A 22,933-nucleotide genomic window follows, 5' to 3' on the forward strand; every position below is an offset into this window, starting at 1 on the left:
CTGCTGTAACGCCACAATTTCCCAGTTTGGGATCAATAAAGTAACTCTATCTCTCTATTGATCTATCTAAATGTGCAGAGAGGACATGTTTGCAAGAGGGAGAGAGATTAAAAAGAGAATTACACACGAGTAATATATAGAAAATATATAAAAAATATTAATAAAGTAAACAAATTTTATTTCAGCCAAATGTTTAATAAAAGAATCAGAAGTCTGCTGCAGCTGCCTTAACCATTGCAAACACATGAGTACACATACAGTACATGTATATCATGTACTACAGAGTCAAGTGATTGCAACAGGTCACATTTTTTGTGTGGGGAAAAAAAAGATTTGCACATTAAATTGCAACATGTTCATACCACAAAGTCGTACATAAAGAACACAATTACAGTATCAGATGCTGATCAGTCTTTTCAAAATAGAAAACCATACGACAGATTTTCCTGGAACAGGTGTTGATTACAACCATTTGCAGCAAGTCCCATTCATTTGACGTTACCCAATAGTTAAAACACAACAATATATAACAAATTGAATATCATATTTGGTTTCTCTGGACTTCTAGAGCAAACCTCATCGAGTTCTGATCACTGGTTTTCAGGTGGTATCAGAGAAAGTGAAGAAAACCATAAGAAATGTGTTTTATTGAGAGTTTTAGGCAGAATCTCTATGAGCAGATGTGACTGGTTCACGTTCGTTTTCTACAATGACTTGTGGTTTTTCTGGTTGTTTTCCTCTGACTTTTTAGTCTTCTTTTCCCTTAGTGGATTGTATTGAGCTAATGAATGCAAGTACTGAGGGGAATTTCACATTTTGACTTGTTTCCATTGGCAAAGCTGCCTCAAGTGAAAACAAGCTTAATCCAGAAGCTTGGAGTGCTCTATCCTCGTAATGGTCCAGTCTGGGGTCACTCCCTTAGTAAACTCCCTTTGGAATCTGTCACAAAGCCACAAACCAAGATCAGAATGATTATTCCAAATCACAGAAAGATTTGAATATATCCAAAAGTCATTACAGTAGTGACAGGAAAGAAAACTCACTCATAGTTTGCAGTGAGCAGTCTCTTTGTTTCTGCTTCTCCCTCTCCACCAAAGGCCACCTGAAAGATACGTGTTCCCTCCACAGTGTCGTCAGGGAGACGTGCACTCGTCAGGTACCAGAAACGCATCAGAATACTGACAAACTTTCTCCCTGAAAAAAATGTTAAGACACTTATTAACCTAGCAAATATAAGTAAAAAAGAACAGTGAAATACAGTGTGCAACTTCATGGTAATTTTAGGATCATTTCAACAGTGTTTAGCGTACAATGTTACAACTTCATTTAGCAGACGCTTTTGTCCAAAGCGACGTACATCTGAGAGTCTGGACAAAAATACAGCTGACAAAAATACTTAGTAGTAATATCTATTTATTGTTCGATTTGGTCTCTTTAAAACACAGATATCAACGGCTTAATCCACTAAAAACAAACAAATAAAATACTGACCATCATCATCATAGTAGATCCCCACGTCTGCAGGTGTCGTGTACATGATCTCTTCAGGGTCTGCAGAGAGAGCTTTCTTGTGGCTCGATGGCAGCAGGTTACACTTTTCCTCCAGCTTCCCGATCAACTGCAAGACATTTATTCATAAGATGGATAATGAGCCTAAGATGAACAGAAAGGTAGCACTTTACACTGATATTGCTGTTATGTCAAATTGGTCAATACAATTGATTGATTAATGAGTAAGTTAATCTACAAATGAATTGAGTTCTGATTTGTACGATCAATAAATCCATTTTTTTTTTTTAATCAACGTGCCAGTCAGACATGTTTTACTAGTTATGTATGTGTTAAATGTTAAACATTGCCACTGTTACATAGACATTGTTATTGATAACGATCAACATCTTTGTTGTCACCTATTCTGCTGGTCCTACCTGTTTTACTAGCAAACCTGTATATTCAAAGGAAATTCAAAAACATATGGGAACATTATTGAATTGGTAAAGAAGAAACTGCTTTGTCATACAACATATGAACATATGAACTGTTTGTGGGTTAATTTTCAAGTGTGCCGATAATGTTGGAGATCCAAAAATCGAAAGCTTTATTTCACAGATTCACTGGTATCTTGCGATAGATCTGAAAACAGAGATTTATTATTTAAATCACTGTTAAAATCTCTAAACCTCATTGAAGCGTAAAGCCTTCACATCCTGTCATTACACCTGTTTAGGAAATTCAGGTGAAAATAAGCCAAGATGGCAAACTGGCACATTTAAAGAAATGTGTATCAATGTGTGTGAGAAAAAATGTCAACTTAGTGTGTCTGTATATTTTTTATGTCATAATGAGGACTGTAAATTTTGCCTGTAATCATTTTTATCGTCTATAATCTTTCAATTTAGGGAAATGTTGTTTTTCGACCTAACAGTTTCAAGTATGCGTGTGGAGATTGTATTGTGTTAGAATTTAATATTGAATTTGGAATCAGTTTAAGTCTTAATGGACTTACTGAGTTCACATACTCACGTCTTTAGCCACGAGCCCCTCCAAACCTTCAAACTGACATTTTGACAACAGTCTGGAGACATGAGAGAAGGCCTGCAACAAGAGTTGACAAGTTAGAGACATAGGTGTCAGAAAAGTTACATCTATTAAACACCACCCAGTTTATCATCTGTTTTCAGTCATTTACACACCTGCTTCGCTCCCTCCGTGAACTCTTCAATGCTGAACTCTTTATCAAAGTAAGCCCTGATCAGAAAGTAGTATATTCGGGTGCGGAACCAGATGAAAGGATTGGTGATGCCAACAACCACCACCTTCTGGACTGGTTTCTGTCCACCCCGGTCCGAGCTGTACGGGCGGACCGCTGCTGCTGCCCCGGCGGGTGATGAAGGAGGTATCCGCGTTTTACCGGAGCGGTTCAGGATGATTCCTTCAGTTAAAAGTAGACGAGTATTGCCTAATTTTGATGGTAACCTGTAACAACCTCTTAATACGGGCAGCGCCATCTTTATTTTTCGACGGAAGCATTCCTGTCCATTTAGTTGTATCTTCCGTTGAGAAACAAATATTCGATATGAAAAATCTGATAGTGATGCGACAAAATATGGATAATATAACTCAATGTGATAACTTAACGAACAATCTCGTTATTTTTTTATTAATAGGCCGTATTGTTTTTTAATTTCTGTTATGTCTGTTTTTTCACATTCGACTTTGTAAGTCTTGTTTTGTTTCTGTGGGGAACACTAACAGTGTGACACCCGGAGAGTTGGGGAGCTGTTTACATTCACAAAATAATTTCTGTTGTAAATCATGTGAAATGGAGCTCCAGGAAAAAGTACACGTGCCGATACTTACAGACGTAGACAAAGTCGTTTTTCTGCGAGACATTTATCCACAGGTAAGATACATCTGCAAACGTTACCAGGTGACTAATTTTAGTCCTTATGGCTGCAGGAAAATGTGACTCCAGTAACACACTGCTACTGCTGCCTCTGGACTTCTAGTCAGTGTTCTTTATTTTGTACCACAAGCAGAATTGAAAAGCATTGTATTGCTGTAGTGGTTATCCTGGTATACATATATAGAAGGCATTATTTTACATTAGATGTACAATAAAGAGCGAATATGCAAACACTAGCAATCTGAAGACAGTGCTTTGGTTTTCTGAGAAAGTGTGATGGGCACGTTTGAATTTTTTGTGACCTTTTAAAGACTAATGTGTTAAGATTGATCGCATGAAATTAGCAGATTAATCAATCAAGGAAAACAACAATTGGCTTTGGAAGACAAACTCAGACGTCAAATTCTTAAATTTAATATCTTTAGGGACAACCAAGTGCTGATAAATGTACAGAGAAATCAAATCACAGTTTGTTTTATGTCCTCAGGTTTGTTGGGTTATATTTGACAGACATTAGATACAGAATGATCAAAATCTAAGCATTGCATGTCGAGATATATATGACTTTTAGTTCTTAAAGTAAAGTTCCAAAAACTCCAAAATTCTAAGATCTAAGTGATCCACAGAGGACATTATACAGCTGTCTTACTACACCCCACAATTAAACTGATATCAATTTGTATAATTAGTGGACTACCCCTTTAAGTTATAGTGTTATGTATGATATTGACTTCTAGGTACACTTGCTAACAGACAAGATGAGCAGATATGGATTAGAGAAAAATCTCTCCTAGTGACCACAGCCATATCCTGACTTTTATCCTTCAGCGCAGACCGGCCGTGCTGAGAGGCATAAATCTTGGACCTTGTCTGGAAAAGTGGACCGTTGAATATCTCGGGCAGCAAGGGGGCGACAAGGAAGTGAAGATTCACGTATCTACTGTGCCGCAGATGGACTTCCTCCACAAAAACTTTGCATACAAGTGAGCTCTCTCTCTCAGACACACACATATACAAATCAGCGCTGCTTCTCTTCAGATTTCTCAGCTGCAGCTCTTTGTTCGCAGGACTCTACCGTTCAAGGAATTTGTGAAAAGGGCATCTGAAAAAACACACTCCGACTTCTTCCTGTGTGAGGTAAGCACTATAAAATACGGATATGATGTATTCTTCTTTTACTGTATGTTATGTCTTTGACTCACACAAAGTCTTTGGTCTTATTTTAGGATGAGAGCTATTATCTTCGATCACTTGGAGAGGACGTACGGAAGGTATTAAAAAGACTTTTGAATAAATAATGTGAAGTTGAACCTTAGATTTCTTAATTTATATGGCAAAAATGTCTACAGTCTGACTCTGCAGAAGCTCCTGATCATGAATAAACCATCTGCCTCACAGGAACCTGCTGACCTGAGCAAACAGTTCCCAGACTTGGCTGAAGACTTTCACATCCCAGAGTTCTTTGCACCTGATCAATTTTTCTCCAGCGTGTTCCGCATCAGCTCCTGTGGTCTGCAGCTGTGGACGCACTACGATGTGAGCGTGCTATATATTCATGTTTTTGTATGTTTGTCACCCATCTGTATCATTCAGGTGACCTCACACCTGCACAACACTGCTGCTGCTGAGTCTCAAATGGATTTTGTATGGAGGATGATTATTAAAATAGTTATGTGTATAATAATATATAATATATATATAATATAATATAATATAATATGTGTGTAATAATATTGTTACCAAGATGCTTTTTTATGTGCAGTCCTGATTTGGTATTTTTTAACCAAGGCTCTATTTTAACATAATTTGGGGTCTAACTGACTATTGTTACATTAAGTTCTGACAATGCTCCAGCAGATTGCTTCAGCCAGCAGCCTTGAAACAGTCGGTCAAACATGCTCGCTAACGAAGTCCACTTGAGTGCTTGTTTAGTCCATTACATTGCTATCTCCAAAGCCACCAGACTCCATTTACAAAAACAGTCATTTTGCCTTGCAGAGCAGGGTGATTCCTCCTCTACTGCTCCATAGATCAGTTACTTTATTTACATTTATGGCCCTTTATCTGCTGTCAACAAAAGCAGTTTACTGGAGCAATTCCAAAATGTTATCCTCACTACACTCTCCTTCTGGTGTTTGGGTTCCTTTCACCAGGTGATGGATAACCTGCTGGCTCAGGTGACGGGGACCAAGAGAGTGGTTCTCTACAGCCCCCAGGATGCATTGCACCTTTACTTGTCAGGCAAGTGGCTATGGAGAGATGTTTACTACACTGTAGGCCACTTTCAGGTTACCTGGTTGGTATAACAATAAAATAGCTCTTATTATTTGAACTGAACCCATCAGGTGATAAATCAGAGGTCCTGGACATCGACTCACCTGACCTGCAGCGGTTTCCTGAGTTTGTGAAGGCGAAGAGATACGAGTGTGTGCTGGAGCCCGGGGATCTACTTTTTATCCCTGGTAAGATTCACTTCAACCAGATCTTCCTGAAGCCCCTCCCACTGAGATGCTATCGTACTACCATTTCTTTATTATGTTACTCTCACATCAAACACAGGAAATACAGCACACAAACTGCAGGGCAAAGTTTAACTGCTGTAATACACTTGAATTATTACAGGGAATTTCAGTTAAACAGTTCCCTCATGTATGGTTGTAACATTTTACATCATCCAGTGTCCCTGTTTCCTCAGCCCTGTGGTTCCACAACACCCTCGCTCTGCAGTTCGGTGTGGGTGTCAACGTGTTCTGGCGACATCTTCCTGCCGACAGCTACGACAAAAAGGACCCGTACGGTAACAAAGACCCCGTGGCTGCGACTCGAGCGCTTCAGGCCCTGGAGAGAGCGCTGCACACTCTGGATGAACTCCCAGCAGACTATAGGGATTTTTACGGACGTCGAATGATACAGAGAATTCAGAAGCGGACATACTGTGACAGCACGTCAAGCACAAGTACACAGCAGGACTCTGACAGTACATTATCTAACTGTCAATTCACCAAACCTGGGTGATTTCCTGGAGAAATGCTGGGTGATCAATAAAACACCTGTATTGTACAAAGATGATTCAATTTCAGCTTGAAAGTTGAATATGATCATAAACGTGTAGAAGTTTGGAAGAACTTCATATCATAACATCGACATATTGCTAATGTCCAGGAAAGAGGCAAACCTAAATATCACAAAAACCACAATGCGTATTCGATGCATTAGCAAAACTCATGAACCTCTAATATTTTAAGAGCCACTGTTTCTTAGAAAGCAGCAACTTTCCTCAGAAGAAGACAGCGGGATAATGTCAGACAGCGGTGAAAAGAAGTTAAGAGATGCACCAGTCACTTTCAAATCCAAAGTCCTAATTAGTTTTTAAAGTTGTTCTATAATTCTGAAAATGTAATTCACAGACTGAAAACACGTTCACAGTTTCATCTGAGTTTGTGTCAAATTCTGTGAAACCGACCCCAAATTGCAGACAAACAAATTCATTAATTCTGACCTTCACATTTTGTATTCTTCAGTTAATCAGAGATCATGATGTATCAGTATATGATTGTATTGCAATATATCAGATATCTCAGAATCTCTTTATCGTGGGCCATGTACCGCATTGTCTCATGAGTTAGCCTGCGATTCCCGTCCCGCGGTGCCGAGCATAGTGCAGGCTTAAGAACTTATTCTACAAGTTGATCAAAATGAAACCTGTTTCTTAACTCTCTTGCAATGTACCATGTCTAATTATTTGACTTTTATTCAGGTGGTGTCCTGGGTCATTTTTCTATATGGTCAATCAGTCGTGTTTCTTTTCTAGAGAAACAAACATAGAACAATAACAATAGACAACATCTCTTTTTCCTGATGAACAAAGTTTACTCAAATCTCTTCCATATCAGAGAAGTTGCACCTTTTAACACTCTGATTGGTTTATGAAGTTTGGTGACTCATTAAATTGAATCCGGTTTAAAAAAATGGAGTAAAATCTGTTTAAATGCCCAATTCAGAAACTTCCCAATAATAAAAATACTGGATCTTCAGTCATTTGTTTTTTTCAGCCTTTAGAAAAAAAGTTTTGTTAACACTATTTTTTAAAGATTGCAAAGGTCGGTAAAAAGTTTGAAACGTTTTTTTAAGTCAGTATTACAACAACAAATGCTGAGGAACTATAGCCGAACACTTTGGACACTGGAGCATGGAACATGGAAAACAATCGTAGAACACAGGACTGAAATGCACGTGTGCCGATACCAATGTGGTTTGAACTTTTATTGCACAAAGATTACAGATCTTTATGTTTCCTTACAAACATTTTAAAGCTTTGTAAACAGTGAAGCAGCATCTCCCCAGTGTGTTCAGTATCTCCTGCTAACACCGCTTTGAGTCCCTGTGGTCACATTTTCTTCGGTAAGTCTCAGCAACAAAGTGTGAACACAAGAGCAGACCAGTGACTGACTATATGAAGCAGAGAGAAGCTCGGAGTATGACTGGATCTTAGCAGAAGGGCCGAGGTTACACGCTGAGGGTCAAACTGCTCAACATTCAACACCCTGCCTCAGGCTGCCAGGAGGAACTACGAGTGAAAGCTGGTGACTTTTTGACAGTGATGATTATATTGTGTTTGGGTGCTCCATGAAAACTGGGCAATCCTTCTATCTGCAAACACATTCAGTTTTACCACAAGTGAAAAACACACCCAAACATTTACATGTTTAAAAATAGTTTGGCTTTGGGTGCAAATAAGGAAAAGGTCAGACAAAGAGAATACACGAGGGGAAATTCTGATATTTTAAACTGGGGACCTTTTCTGACATATTTGGGGTCTAAATGAGAAATGAGTACAAAAAGTTTGGAAAAACTCCAGTCGATTGCTCTGGCCTTTACACCCTCAAGACGTGCAGTAATGGCTGCAATAGATCTGCAAAAGATCAACAACCGTAGAGCAGCAACTCCCTGTTCTGTTCCCTTGAACAATGTTGTTAGACACTGCGAGTGGCAGAAACGAGCACTTTTCATTTATATACTTTGATCAGGTGTATTTGCCCCCAAGGATTCCATTAGAGTCATTACAGCCTGTCTCATGGCTGCAGGCTAAAGCGATCAAGTGCAATTCTAAACTTTTTGTCACCAAAAGTCCCCAAAATATATAAAATAGGGCCCATGTTTAAAACTACAGGACTTCCCCTTTAATTTAAGTCTTTCATTCACACACACACAACGCACTCATCTCAGTCTTGCCTGCAATGAAGTTAAACAGTCTGGGGCAATGGACACTGGTACTCTTCGCTGCACTGTGACCCGTCTTTTCCGGCATTTCTCCGTCCTTCAAGTGCGCAAGGCAAGTATATATCATGATGAGAAGCAGCAGAAAGAGGGCAACGTTTGTCTCTCGCTACACTGGACAACAGAGGAGTCTTCATTGTGCCGTTCAGTCCCGGTACTCTCCATGTGGCCCGTTCCCTCTTCAGCACAGCAGTGCAGACCAAAGTCATGAGGTACGCAAACACCCGCTTCCCAACTTCATGAAGTTTCTGGGTGTGCAGACAAAGCTACGAAGAACGCTCATCAGACAGAAAATAGACAAAGAAATGGCACATTGCTTGTGGGTGTTCTCTATTCTGTGGATACTTGTTGATTTTTTTGTTCTGTTTCTTAAGGTTGCTATCAGGCAGGAAGAGAGACCCAAAATGCAGGATGAGTCTTTTCCAAGTGATCAGCCAGTTTTGGGTAGCGAGAAGGTGAAGCCGATAGGTTGGGGTAGTTTACGGAGTCTGTGCCATGCCACGAGTAGACTTTATCTTCTCCAGTCTTTTCGATAGGTGGCTGTTGTTTGACTCAAGTTCATCCACCTTGTCCAGTGCTGATCGTAACTGTTGATGTAAACGGAGAAAGAGAATGAATCACAATTAAAACAAAGCCTGTTTAACAAGTACGTTGTCATTTTTGCAGTGTAAGAAAACAAGACTCCACCTCTCTCTGTAGTTTACGTTTCTCTGCCTTCAGCTCGTCCTCCACTTTCTCTGCGTTCTCTGATGCAGACTTGTAGCGCGTCACCTGACCTTCAAGTCTGGTCACCTGGACAACAAACATTTATATAGAAATTAAGTGAGAATATTATCTTGTTTTTAGGTAATCTATGCATGTATAATCCTTCTCAGCTTACGTTTTGTTCCAAAGCGGTGACCTCTTGCTCTGCCTTCACAAGTTTGAACTTCAAGTCACTGATTTGTCTGCTCGAATCTCCTGCAAAGATTTAGCAAATGCATGTAGACAAAGAAATAAGTGGACATTTTGGTCTCCTTTTATGCACATGCACACTCACTCTGCATTTCTATCATGTTTGGATCATTGCCATTTTCAAGGATTTCACCGTCTGGGCTTGAATTGTTGTCTGTGCCATTCCTCTGTGTCTTCTCATCCAGCTGGGCCTTCAGTTTCTTCACCTGTAGATGGAGCCAAAACACACCAATGATTAATGACACACTTTCCAAGAGGAACATGCGACAGCTCACATTCACAAGCTCTTTTCTATGTATGTTACACAATAATGTTGGGCAACCTTACCCACTTTTGTCAGTCACCAAAACTCTAAAAGACATGGTCATAAGATACTGCACTTGGCTTCTAAAGGGCTGAAAGGTAATCAATTGACCTGGTCAATGTATGTTCCAAACCACTTTAAACATTTAATAAAGGTTCTACTTTTTGGGGGAGTTACTCGGCCCTCCGTGCATTTTCCAGCTTTTTTGCCCTTTGCCAATCACATGCCTGACTGACTGACTGAGTCTGGGATTTGATCTTTTCATTTGATTATTTGACAGTGAGAAAAAACCTATAAAAATTGCCTTCAACTTCTTTGAAAGAAAATTGCCACATTCAGCCTTCACCACTGTGCTGTAAAAATGTTAATACATAAACTATAAGTACCTCAATTGTACAAGTAATGTATAGAAATTGCAGTCAGAAGTAGGGGCGGGTCAAAATATCCATATGGCAATATATCATCTTCCTGACTCGTGCAATACAATTGACCCTTCGCTAAGTCCCGCCCCCCTTGGTTACTGTTGCTACGCCTGTCAAGCTTTCGCACTGGCATGTACATATTATGGCGTTTTTCAACTACAACAGTGAAATGACAGCAAATTTCTGGAAAATGGTTCCCAAATATCAGAGAGAAGTCGACAGAAAGGACGACAACATACATTTGAAAGCTTCATCCAGAATATAATCTGTCAGCGGAGTGTCGAGTATGAAGAGGACAGAAAACTCGAGGCAAAAGCTCGTCGGTCCCAATGCAAGCGTCAGGTACCCCACGTATTGACATCTCACTTCTTCATTTTGTTTAAAGCGCGTCAGGATATCGCTGACATATTCATTTTTGTTGATCTAAGCTGCGAGTGCGGTCTTCCAAAATTTATATCCATGTCAGACATGACCTCTCGAGTTTTTGGCTTCGGAAAAGCGAAATATATGACACCCCCTCTAAAATTTGAGGATATCTGCTGTCGGACTTACAGATTACATGTGCACACCGTTTCAAAATTTCTCCTTGTTCTGAAAGCTTGACAGGCCTCCCATGCCTAGTTACGGTTGCTAAGGTAGGATTGCACAGTGGCCATTCAAGGGAGGGGCTAACTGCGTCACTACTTCATGACTCCTCGTGGTGCCACTTCTGACATTAATTGGCCGAAGAAGTTAATAGGATATCGTGATGTATCATCTTGCCATATATCAATTATTGCAGAATCGAAGTATCATGATATCATTATCCTGGACCACGTATCGCGTTATCATATCATATCTTTAGTTACACTACGATTCCCACCCGTAGCCAGAGGTAACATTTCCTTGCTTTATGAGTTTATAGCTTCTTGTTTCAGTTTTCACACATTTTCAATATCAGCATCACTGTTAATGTATGAATCAGTGACCCACCTGCTCAATCATTTTTTCACGCTCATCCACCAGTTTCCTCAGGCGAATCTCTGAAAGAGAAAGCACACGTTTGAGAAAACAACAAGTGTCTCAGTGTTACCTGAGTCACAAATCGTTATTTCAATGAATGTCATGCATCACGATGCCATAACAAAACACCAATTCAGACAACAAAAATAATGGTAACAGCTACCGTTACCCTCTTTGAAAAGAAAAATAAGTGAACATACCAGGGGTGGGAGGAGCCAGGGAGATGGTGTGAGGGTGGCTGGGTCAGGGTGGGAGGTTGATGCATGCAACAGAGCAGGCATCCGTGGGGGAGTGATGGAGCAGGGTGTGAGGGGGGGTGTTAGTATGCACAGACTGTGGAGAAGAGGTTCAATGCGAGAGCACACAGCTGGGAGGACTATTTACACTCTATGACCACATATAAATGTCTAATTGTAAATGTTAAGATGGACGGTAGGAACATTTCTTACAAACAGCTGACTTTATGCTTTTTATTGTCACTCAAGTCATTTCCTTACAAATGGTAACAGCAGAGTATTTATTGGAATTTCAGCGTGGACGCACCACATTCATCTTTTCCATTAAGTGCAACAGAACGCGAACACACATTTATCAAACATTTCTGTGCAATTTCTGTGCTGGAGAATCTTTAAGATGGGAGTTTGTTTTAAGCAGCAATCTCGAAGATCTCTGCAAAGAGATCCAGACAGCATGCCTGAATCTGGAGGCTGAATTTGTTTATTTTCTTTTCATTTCATCATCTGTAGTCATCAATTTTTCTTTGTTTGTTCAGCCATAGTAAATGTGCAACTCAATTAGTGAAAATGCATTGCACTCTATCAGTGGGCCAAAGGCTCAACCACCATTGTGTCAACTCATCTTTGGTAAAAGTCAATCACTGAACAGGATCTTGTTTAACTGAAAATCTTCGAGATTACAACTTCAAGTCAGAACTAAGTTCTTACAGAGAACAGAAAAGGGTCTCCAAGCATTTTTCACATCAACAATTACAACAACATCTGTTAGCGTGAGTCCAAATAAACATTCTTGTTTTTCATTGTACAACTTTGAAATAAGTACATGAAAGGGTGAAGTTCTATTATATTATCCAAAAGTTCAAGCAGCATCAGCAAATGTGCAACAATAACAAAATATAGCGAGTGCAGTATTGCCAATAGTAAAATCTACTGTTACCGGGCGGTTTACATTCTCATCTCTCCACAATTTTTTTTCCCAGACATGACCTGAATGAAAACTGATCCTTGGGTGTTGGACTGTTTGAAATTATTCAATTGAAATAATATACATACTGAAACCAGTATTCATTTGGGAAAGTGCTGTAAGGGTTCTGTAAAATATATTTAAGCACTTTGTAAACAGCCAAGCAACGACTACTTTAAGGGCAGATCAAGTTAAACATCTGTACTGTATACCATTCATAAGCTAAGACATCTTACAGTCCTCTTTGCCCTTGCCTTTGCCTTTCTTGCTGTTCTTCCTCACGTTCTTCCCTGTCTGCTGTGGCTCTTGATGGCCGGACACTTGCTCACAACTCTTTAGTGAAAGAGAATCTTCAACCTTCAACTCGTGCTTTACGGCATCTAATCCTTCCTCTAAGGGTAAAGACATGGCCTGGTTAATGTTCTGTGAAACAACCTCTCCAACATTCACAACCTCTCCTTCCTCTGTAATGTGCCTGGGCTCCTCTGTAACGCCTACTTCTTCCAGAATGTTCGCCTGCTCTTTAACCACTTCCCCCTCCTTTTCAGACGTGGCGTTTTCATGAGCCGAAGAGGTTTGGTTGCTTTGGCTCGTAGCATCCAACTCTAGATGTAGTGTATCTACCGGGTGCTCCCCATCAGCTGTACACTCATCATCATTGCTTTCAACTGGCTTATCTTGTGTATTTTCATTTGACTCTGCATTACTTTGGCTCAACTCTAAACTTCCTGTGTTGCTTTCCTCTGATGCAACTTCAACTCCCTCCTCTATTTCTTCCCGTTTGGGTTCTTCAGGCAGATTTGTTCCAATAGCCTCGTCTATATCCAAGTCATCAAAATCAAAAGACTGTCCTTCTTCGACTACACTGTCCTCATCATCACTGCCATGTAATGTGGGTAGAGAGGAACTGTAATCCTCAGACCTGCATTTGCTTGACTCATACAGTTGCTCTGACAAAGAGCCAGCCTGTGTCTCACTTTGCGGATCAGTCTGACTGCTTGTCTGCTCTGTATCTTCTGAATTGGCTGATTCTTCAGTGCTTTGGTCCTGCTCGACAGAGGAACCGATTTCAGTATCTTCCTTTTGAGAGTCAATGGTGTCACTCTCGTCTGTTTCATCAGGCAATTTGTTTAAGTCATCAGTATGTTCCTTACACTGTATTGTCTGGATTTCTACATCATCCAAATGTTCGGGCTGCACTGCAGCCTCCAAAGGACTCATTTCAGCTTCAGATGCATCAACGATATCTTCATGTGAGGAGCTGTCTGGTTCAACCAAACCTTCAGGTTCTCTCAAGTCTCCATTCAGCTCCTCCTTTTCTGCTCTGTCTGGTATTAACTCTGAATGTTCTCGACTGGAAGAAAACGATTCTTGATCAGTCTCTGCTTCTGGCTCCTCATACTCTTTGATTGTCTCGGTTGCCTCCTCTGGACCGCTTTCAGAAACCTCGATGGCAGTGTTGTCATTGCTTGAGTTCATGGCTGCAGGCTCTGAAAGCAGCTCTGATGCCTGATCTGAGCTAGACAAGCTCTTGAGGCCATCAGAAAGGCCATCAGTAGAAGACAAGAACAACAACGCGTTATCCTTACTCTCAGGATTGTTTGTGGATTGAGATTCATCAGCAACAATGTCCTCATGGCTTGGATTATGCAATTCAGCTTCAATGTTTTCCTTACAATTTGTTTCAAAGGCGTTTTGGAGGTCAGTAGTTGCGCTTTCAGATTTCACCTCATGCATAGACCCAACTTCACTCTCTGCACTATCGACAATTTCTGATCCAGTCTGGATGACATCATTAGTTGAGATGTCTACACCACTGTTATCTACACTGGAAGTACATCCTTTGATCCCACTCTCAGTGCTCTCCGTATCAACAGAGTTGTCAATAAGATCAGAAACACTAAGGCTGTTTTCTGGAACAGTATTTGCTGAAGATTCCTCTTCTTCTACGTTAGCCGTTTTCAAAGTTTGTTCCTCGTCTTGCTCATCCTGTTTGGGATCAGTTCTGGATTCCTGGAGGGTATCAGTTTTTGAAAGGGTTTCAGTGGGCTCCATTGCCTCCACTGCTTTTGATGCTTCAGTATCCAAACTTTGCTCCTCCCTCTTTTGATCAGTAAAATCATCCGCTTTTATTTCCTTTGGAGCTTCAATGGTTTCACTAGTTGCCACTTCTTCTATGGTCTTTGTTTTGTCCTTGTCGTGCTCATCTGTAACATGATCCATTCCACTGTTTTCTACACTGGAGGTACTCCCTTTGTCAAGACCCTCGTTGCTCTCAGCATCACTGGAGTTGTCAATACTATTGGAAGTACTAAGATTTCTTTCTGGATCAGGAATTGTAATAGATCCCACTTCTTGTACCTCTGCCGTTTCTGAAGTCTCCTCCTTGTCTTGCACATCATCTTTAGGATCTGTTTCAGATTCCTTTAGGGTATCAGCGAGAGGGAAGGTTTCAGCGGGTGCCTCTACTGTTTTTGCAGTTTCAGTTTCCAAACCTTGTTCCTCGTTCTTTTCATCAGAAATATCGTGATCTCTAAATTCCTTTGGAGCTTCAATAGTTTCAGTCGACGCCAATGTTTCTACTTCTTTCAAGTCCTCTGTTTCCAGAGTTTGTTCCTTGCCATTCTCATCTTTTACATGATCCATTTGAGATTCTTTGAGAGGTTCATTGACAGGGAAGGTTTCCGTGTGTTTAACCACTTCTACTCCATCCAACTCTTTAGTTTTCTGCTTGTCCTGCTTATTTTTAACTTGGTTCACCTTTAATTCCTTGAGGGTTTCGGTGACAGGCCAACAGCAGAACCTGGCATTGATGGGTCCATTATCTTTTGTAGCCAACTGAATGTCTTTTTCTACTTTGTCTTTTTCTTTCTGTGATCCATCCTTTTGTTGGATGTTATCCTCATTTGATCCGCCTTTTTTTTTGCCTCTCCTCTTTTTTTTCTTCTTTTTCCCTGAAGCAGTGGCGCCCTGTGGCTGAGATTTACTTGGCATTTCCTCTTCATTATCGTCCTCTGCCTCCTTGGTATTCTCAGGCTCTTGTTGAGGCTCAGAGTTGAGTAAAGCTGGGACGGACTCATTAGGTAAGCTTTCTTTCATAACATCTTGTGTAAGTTTTTCCTCAACATCTTTTTGGGTTTTCTTTTGGTCATCAATAATGTTGTCTATCTCTCCTAAATCTCTACCCTCTGGTGTTTCTGTTTCTGGAACATTTTCCTCAAAACCAGTGCTGCAAACTATTTTGCCTTTAGGTTCTGCTACTGAACAGTCATTTCTGTCAACATTTGGGTTCTTGCTGAAGCCACTCTCTTTAGTGCTGTCTTCTCCTTCAGTCTGTTTCGACTCAGCAACATTACAGTTTATGTCAGAGTCCAAGGGATTCTTTTCAGCTTCATCAAACATTTCTTGATGCTGCTCTGGATCCACCTCTTCCTCTGCGCTACTTCTCAACTGAGTGTCCTTTGTGTTGCCTGAGAGATCATGAAGAGCACACGGTGATGGAGCGCAAAAAATGTTGATTTAAGACATGATTTAAAAACTGTAATCTTCATAGGGAAATGCTTCAGCAGAATTCAAGGTAAGGCAGGATGCTGATTGATTCGGTTGCTAGAAAGAGAAGCGCAGAACCAAGATGACCAAGAGAAGCAAAAGAAAATCAAGAAGAAGGAAGGAGGAACATCGAAAGGTTCTTGATCTTCTGATCATCAAAGTGAAGAAAAGAAGCTTGAAGCCGGCGCCTCAAAGGGATACTTTGCAGAATATCCACAATAATCCAAACAAATGTTCCTTATACGTAATCTCTGCTAATTCTTAGAATGAGTCAAATTCTTGATACCCCCAACACCACCTGCATTAGCAAAGTTAGTTGTGAAACATTACTAATATGAATGAGTTAAAATGATGAAAGAGTTGCGGAAGAAACAGCATAAATGCTAAAACATTAGTCATGAAGACAAAGCCATGTTTTGCGGAGTTTGTGAGTGGAGTCTTATTTTCTACAGGTGAGCAAGATGAAGGTTAGATACTGTTCAAAGGAGAAATCTGGTGTTTCTTTACATTTTTCTTGGTGTCAAAAATTCCTTTGAATTTACAATGGATTAGAGTTTACTTTCCACCTTTCCTACCCTGCCTGTAGCACTCAGTCACAATCCATCAGTTTACTAGGGACCAGATTTTCTAAATATTGTCTAAAATATAAAATTTTAATTCTAAAAAGGGTTCAGAAATGTCCTAAATTAACTGGGCTTTGTCATATTTAACCAATGTTACTCAAACTGGACTAAACTGTGTATTTATCAGTGACTATTTTTCCTTGCAGAATAATGCACATATGGTGTACTAGTAAGCATCTTTGCGAAATAGTGTGTTTCATTGATGTGTAGTTTTTGGAAAGTATTGGAGCTCTATGGCACAGGACACACACAAACAATGATCTGATGATTCGATCTTGCTAAAAAGTCTAAAGAGAGTATTTTTATGAAATGCGTTTACAGAAAAAATTTTGCGACAAGGTCCATTGAATAATTTTGTATTAGCAGAATCTTTCTCAGCAGGTATATTTTGTTCAAATGTTCGAATCACTTTAGATTTGAGCATTTAAGGACTTGGCTTAAAGCTTGAGATTGAACGCTCTATGAACAGCTACATAAATAACCTTTATTAAAGTTCAATTTAAAAAAAAATGTAGAGTATCACCAGACTTATCCTTCAGGTTAGTGCAAATCAGAGCTTAAGTGACCATGGGCAATGCAGAAGCACAACACCTGTATCTGAAGACTTCACTCCAAAATAAGACAGAAACTATTTGAAAACTCCAATGTAAAAAAAAATACTATTTATGTATTTAAGATAATTAATTAGAAAAAATATTTTGGAATGAGAGTCTTCATACAGTTTTATGCCAGGCCATGCAGTTAGAAGATATAATTCCAATATGTGTTTTACCGAGCATGCTGTTCCCCTCCGTTGGGGTGGTCTGTGAATCCTGAGCCGATGGGGAGGCAGGGTCTTCACCGGGGGAGCCATCAGCTGGTGTCTCACCAACGTCTCCGTTAAGGTTCAGATCAGGTCCCAAAACTATTCCATGTTTCTAGACGAGATCGAGACAAACATCAGCTCCATAGACAACACATTCTGAACAGTATGTATCACATTTGTATAATTGTTATGGTTAAAATAAAAATCTATGTTATAATTATAAAGGACACCTTGATGCTCTTATACTTACTTCATTAAACCAGGATCAGGTTTTAACTTACAAGCTAGTGCGACAACAATTGTCAAACTTCATCACACTTTCATGTTTCAAGGTTGCTTCCTAAAACTTCACACAGCAGGGTGAAATAAGGATTCACACTCTGACTGAATACCTTCAGAATGTCTTTCAGCGTGACCACCTCTTCTCTGAGCTCATCTCGCTCGATTCGGATTGCATCAGTGTATTCTTTCTGTCGCTCTAAGGCCTGAGCAGAGCCCCCAAGGGGTGAAACAGGATGTGCACGAGAGGTGAAAAAGAAGTGAAAGTAAAAAGATGGCATTCAGTTTCATGCAAAGATATTAAATTCATGTCAGAAATTGTGGATGCTAAATGTAATATAACACAAAACTCCTAGAACTGGGCTCAAAGGCCATACCCCAATTTTTTTATCCTTCCATTCCACGGTCTCCTGCAGGTCAGATATTTCTCTAACAAAACCCTCCTGTTTCAAACGCAGCTGACGGATCTCCTAAACAGCAGGAAAAGGATATAAGGTTTGAGGGGTGGAGAGAATAAAGAAGTCATAAAGAGGAAAGTAGTGCAGGAATATATAAAGTGTGTGAAAGCTGAGAAATGCAGCCAACATGCACCCTTAGAGTTTTCTTTTCTTATTATCAGTCTTTTCAACCAATGTGATGCTCAACTTCTGCTCCATCTTAATGACACGTATTCACACTGTGGAGAAATACTCACGTTTAGCAGCTCCTCGCTTTGTTTTAACGTCTCTTTCATATCATTGAATTGGAACTGAAGCACAGAGTGGGCATGTTTCTCTCGATCGAATTCCTGTGAGGAACAAAAGATAGCTTGACAACCAACAAGTCCTTTGTTTCCATTTTAAAACAGCTATTTCATACGTACAGAAACGCATGACAGCCCAAATAAAAACACCGTTCTAACTCTCTCTGATAGCCGTTATATTACAGTCCCCATTTTGCAGATACATTTTACCTATATTGCATGTCCAACAATATAATGTTGTTGGCTGCCATTTGTTAAGTTGGAGAGTCAAAACAAAACTGTGGTTTAACTGAATTGACCAAAAGTCTGACTATTGTTACAACGAGCAAACTTTGATAATGATGATGTAATTTTAGAAATGTATCTGCCTCAAGTTAGGTTTATGCAAATCATTTTCCTTCTAATGGCTCTGCGAAGGGCAGAAATTCAACAGAAAAGAAAACTTCACATGCCAAATATCATAAATTTGTAAGCGTCTGCAGTGTGGAGGGGGCCGCATAAGAGACTAAATGACTGCACAGTTGTAGACACTGGGAAGAAGTAATACTCAAAGAGTGGTATGAGAGGAGAGATTCCAACAACTGTTAAATAGATTAGTTGTTTTATTAAACTCTAATATACGTAGATGTTCAGTATATATAAATCATTAGGGGCATTCGGCTTTCCAACAACTTTTTTATTACTTACATTTTTAGGCCAAACTAATTAAATGTAAATACATGTTACAATATTCTCATTGAGTGTCACTGTGTGCCTGCTGTACCTTGACTTTCTCGTCATATCCCCGGCGTGACTCTGAAAGCAGTTCCTCCAGCTCCATGAGTGAGTCTTTAAGTGTGTCCACCTGGTACATCAAGTTGTTTTTCTCATTATCCAGCTGGGCATTGGATACCATAGCCTTACGGTACTTCTCCTCCACTTCTGCTAACGTGTCCTGATGTCGTGACAGACAGAGAATGTAGGAATGTTAAAATTATATAACCAGTACTCAGACAACCCTTCACAGTTATATTTCCTCTGCCAAACTGTATGGACAACCTGCAGTATATGTTGAGAGTAGCAGACGGATGCAGCTGTCAGAAAATGCAGACAGAGTAGGAACAAATTAAGAAGTCAAACCTGTATACTTATCTGTATCTCACAGCTCTAGTAAGTGTAGTTTAAAGTAAACAACAACAGGCTAACACACACACACAAACACAAACACATGCACAAAGACCAATTAGATAGCCAGTGAACATGCAAGCGAGAAACATCTGCCAAATACAAAATGAATGAGAAATAAAGTCTTTAGCCCAGTTAAAGAACTGCATTTGTATTACTTATCAGTTTGTTGATTTGTAAAGAAAACATTTCAACTAACCATTGCGTCCTAAAGGTAATATAACGATGACTATATTGTACATATGATATCCTTGTTGACCCACTTTGGGCAAAATCCCTACAACACCCAGAGTGTAAGTGAGACACACCAAACAAGTTAGTTGGCAGTGAGTCTGCAGGTCTGAGAAGGTCTCAGGGTTATACCTTGACTTCTTTAAGGTTCTGTGTGTACTTGGTTTCCACATCCTGAATCTGATCCTTCAGTTCATGTATCTCCTGGTGACGAGTGCAGCAGCAGCAGCAGTGAGCAGAGAAGAGCAGCGTGACGGCATCAGAAAAGGTGACACAGAATGTTTTGTGAGCGGGCAATGAGAACAGCAAGAGAAATGTTTGCAGAAGGAATGAAAATGGCAAAATAGCAATGAACTTCTTTTTCTTTTAGATAAAAAAGTTTCCCTAAATCTTTTATGTTTCCTCCTTTTTAAATGTAAGACGGTTTGATCCAGGTTGTCTAGGATGGGAAATTTGCTCCTCTTATTTTCTTGTGGTTTAATAAAGCATGTCTTGAAATTAGGCACAGATTTTATGTATAAGATTTACATTTAAAAGAATCATATTGCGCAAATAAAACATTTTTTTTCCGAGTGAATGAATATGATCCAATAACCCTGAATGACACCTAATGGGGAAACAACAATCCAAAATGAAATGTGCCCACTGTCCACAGGAAGCTGCATCTCTCCATCATTACCTTGATTTCTCGTATAGAGGTTTCTGCATCTACAGTTATGGCCGTCTCCCCGCTCCCTCTCCGCGAGGAAGTCCCGCCTAACGAGGTGAGGGTGCCTGCTGTCAAGGCAGATGCTGCTCGAGATCCCTGAGGAAGAAGACATAGTTTATTTCAATGTTCTTAAGAGCATGAAACACATGAAAGAACAAATCTTTTTATTATTCTTTACTTAAGGTTAATTCTTGTTTATGGAAACCAGGCCCTATTTTAAATAGTTTCATTCCATTTCATTCATTATAGATCTAAAAAGTTTAAAAATTGGTCCAGCATATTGCTTCATTCGGCAGCGGTCAAACAGGCTCTATTGGCTGCAACGTAATCCTTGGAGGCAAATAAGCCCAAACAAAATATGTCCTCCGTCATTTAAAGCCCTACATGTAAAATATACAAATAAAATATAAAAATAAATATGGCCCAGCGTTAAAGCACCTGAATTCCCCTGTTAGTTATATTATGCACCTTGAGTTATAAATAGGCAGCATTGGAAGACTCACCTTCTCCAGATAATCTCTGTCCTCCACCTGTGGAGATAAAGAAAATACAGTCAGAACAAACACAGGAAGATGTGGAGGCCACAGGGCCGAGAAGAAGAACTGAGGGAGGAAGGAAGGATGTTTCAAAATCCACACAGCTCAGCGGTGATAAGGAGATTTATCGTAATCAACAAATGGAGAAAACAAAAGACAATTTTTACGAGCATTCTAGTTTCTAGTAGAGAAGGCACACATCAATTTCTACATCACCATGCACATAATTAGTACAATAACGCCAAAAACGCCTTCAGAAATTAATGGACCAAAACACAGTAGGCAAAATATGAGTCTGACACACACACACAGTACTCTACTGAGTAACACACCATGTGTTAAAAACACACTTTGAATACCAGGCAATCCTCAGGTTTTGCTTCCTGCCACACACAAAAACAAACTGCTCCACAGCCAACGCACAAATTAACCTCTGACTCAACCACAGTGGTTAATCAGCCCTGCTTGTAGGGTTAAGGGCACAAAAAGTACGGGGCAGCAAAAAAAGCGGCCAAGCAGGAACTCAGCTCACATCCCGGCCTCTTCCTCCTTCAGGTGCAAAGCGACTCACGTCAGGAAAGTCAGGAATAGTAACATCGTCCAGATCCCTGGGGAGGCCACTGCTACTGGCCGCACTCCTCAGAAAACTGGCAACAGAGCCGCAGTTGTCCTACATTGGCCACCAGAGGGCGACACAGAACAACATACAGGCCAAACACAGCAGACAGTTAGAAATCCATGTACCCAGCAGCAATAAAACAGGAACAAATGCATCATAGAGGCACAGTTTGAGTATGCTGTCCACAATATCAGTGTATGGGGGCAGATATTGTATCAGATTTGTCAATCAATGACATCATATGGTATATATTTAAATACACGAGTGCAACATTTGGTATAAGTGTGTAAAGCTGCTTGTTGGTGGACATATAAATCCAAAAAGAATATGTAAACAATGTTTTTCTGTGAAAGCCATCCTAAACTACAGCTCAGACTTCTCTAAGCGTACTAACAATAAAACAATGCATCAAAAAACAGTGCTGTACAGGTCAACCAGGAAATACCTGCTCGTACTGTGCACACAGAGTGAATAATGTTTGCACATGTCCAAATTCAGCACACTAGGCCAAATGTGAGTCACTGTAACACCTAGAATGAACACATCACATTCCTGTGATGTCAAAGAGTAAATCATAAACCAAATGGTGTACTGTAAGTACCTGATGGCTGTTAGGTTAGGTCATAGACTTATGTGGTTACAAAGCAAAAATACAAATAATTTAAAATAGAAAAATAAATGTTATAAAACAGAAGTAGATAAGAATATTTGTAAATAGAGAAGAGAGAGAATTGTTTTCATGGCTCTCCTACGGCTCAGGTGGGCTAATGCAATTTAAACCCTACGGCTGTCTGCAGGGTGTCTGAGGGGTAAAGGCTCACCACTGGGCTTGTGCGGGCCGAGCTGGCCCTGGAGGAGGCTCTGGAGCCGGAGCTGCGATAACTAGTGTACTCTAAAGGCTGAGGAGAAAACACACCGTTATATTTCTGACGACGCGAGGAGGCAAACACTAACAGGCATGCATACATGCTCACACTTGCAGTACTAGAAGCAAACGCATGCTTGAGAGGACCGATAACACCATGTAGAATCACACAAAACAAATCTAAACTCCAACAATATTTGAACAACTCAGAGAAATTAAACTTTGACTTTGAACTAAAGTGGAATC

General features: G+C 40.1%; 3 protein-coding genes across 11 annotated transcripts in view; 1 reads left to right on the forward strand and 2 right to left on the reverse strand.

Annotated features, from left to right (window-relative positions):
• Positions 1–174: 174 nt before the first annotated feature.
• maip1 (matrix AAA peptidase interacting protein 1) lies at positions 175–3,008 on the reverse strand. The gene is made up of 5 exons (XM_069663590.1): positions 2,694–3,008; positions 2,524–2,595; positions 1,492–1,618; positions 1,044–1,194; positions 175–939 (listed from the first exon to the last, which is right to left on the reverse strand). The coding sequence occupies exons 1-5, from the start codon at positions 3,006–3,008 to the stop codon at positions 861–863; spliced, it is 744 nt and encodes a 247-aa protein (XP_069519691.1). The 3' UTR covers positions 175–860.
• A 293-nt stretch (positions 3,009–3,301) lies between these two features.
• tyw5 (tRNA-yW synthesizing protein 5) lies at positions 3,302–7,417 on the forward strand. Its single transcript, XM_069663598.1, has 8 exons — positions 3,302–3,403; positions 4,235–4,389; positions 4,474–4,543; positions 4,633–4,677; positions 4,805–4,942; positions 5,560–5,647; positions 5,752–5,868; positions 6,102–7,417. The coding sequence occupies exons 1-8, from the start codon at positions 3,323–3,325 to the stop codon at positions 6,419–6,421; spliced, it is 1,014 nt and encodes a 337-aa protein (XP_069519699.1). The 5' UTR covers positions 3,302–3,322; the 3' UTR covers positions 6,422–7,417.
• A 213-nt stretch (positions 7,418–7,630) lies between these two features.
• Positions 7,631–22,933, reverse strand: part of lrrfip1a (leucine rich repeat (in FLII) interacting protein 1a) — a 49,069-nt gene continuing 33,766 nt past the window's right edge. For 3 of the 9 annotated variants that reach the window (XR_011308210.1, XR_011308209.1, XR_011308207.1), the window contains 10 exons: positions 21,171–21,197; positions 20,638–20,763; positions 20,091–20,162; positions 19,327–19,497; positions 18,516–18,608; positions 18,199–18,291; positions 17,935–18,027; positions 17,510–17,654; positions 11,566–16,035; positions 11,337–11,385 (listed from right to left, as the gene is read on the reverse strand). Coding sequence is in view for 2 of the 9 variants with exons in the window: in XM_069662691.1 (XP_069518792.1) it covers positions 9,163–9,270; positions 9,371–9,475; positions 9,564–9,643; positions 9,723–9,843; positions 11,336–11,385; positions 17,510–17,654; positions 17,935–18,027; positions 18,199–18,291; positions 18,516–18,608; positions 19,327–19,497; positions 20,091–20,162; positions 20,638–20,763; positions 21,171–21,197 (1,284 nt within the window). In the remaining 7 variants the exon portion in view is untranslated. Of the gene's footprint in view, positions 9,271–9,370; positions 9,476–9,563; positions 9,644–9,722; positions 9,844–11,335; positions 11,386–11,565; positions 16,036–17,509; positions 17,655–17,934; positions 18,028–18,198; positions 18,292–18,515; positions 18,609–19,326; positions 19,498–20,090; positions 20,163–20,637; positions 20,764–21,170; positions 21,198–22,933 lie in introns of those variants that run through there. The other 6 variants (XR_011308212.1, XR_011308208.1, XM_069662692.1 and 3 more) reach the window with 5 other exon arrangements.

This window comes from Semicossyphus pulcher, unplaced genomic scaffold (assembly GCF_022749685.1).
Source record: "Semicossyphus pulcher isolate SPU_LCO1_2020_fin unplaced genomic scaffold, fSemPul1.0.p SCAF_15, whole genome shotgun sequence".
Lineage (NCBI taxonomy): Eukaryota > Metazoa > Chordata > Actinopteri > Labriformes > Labridae > Semicossyphus > Semicossyphus pulcher.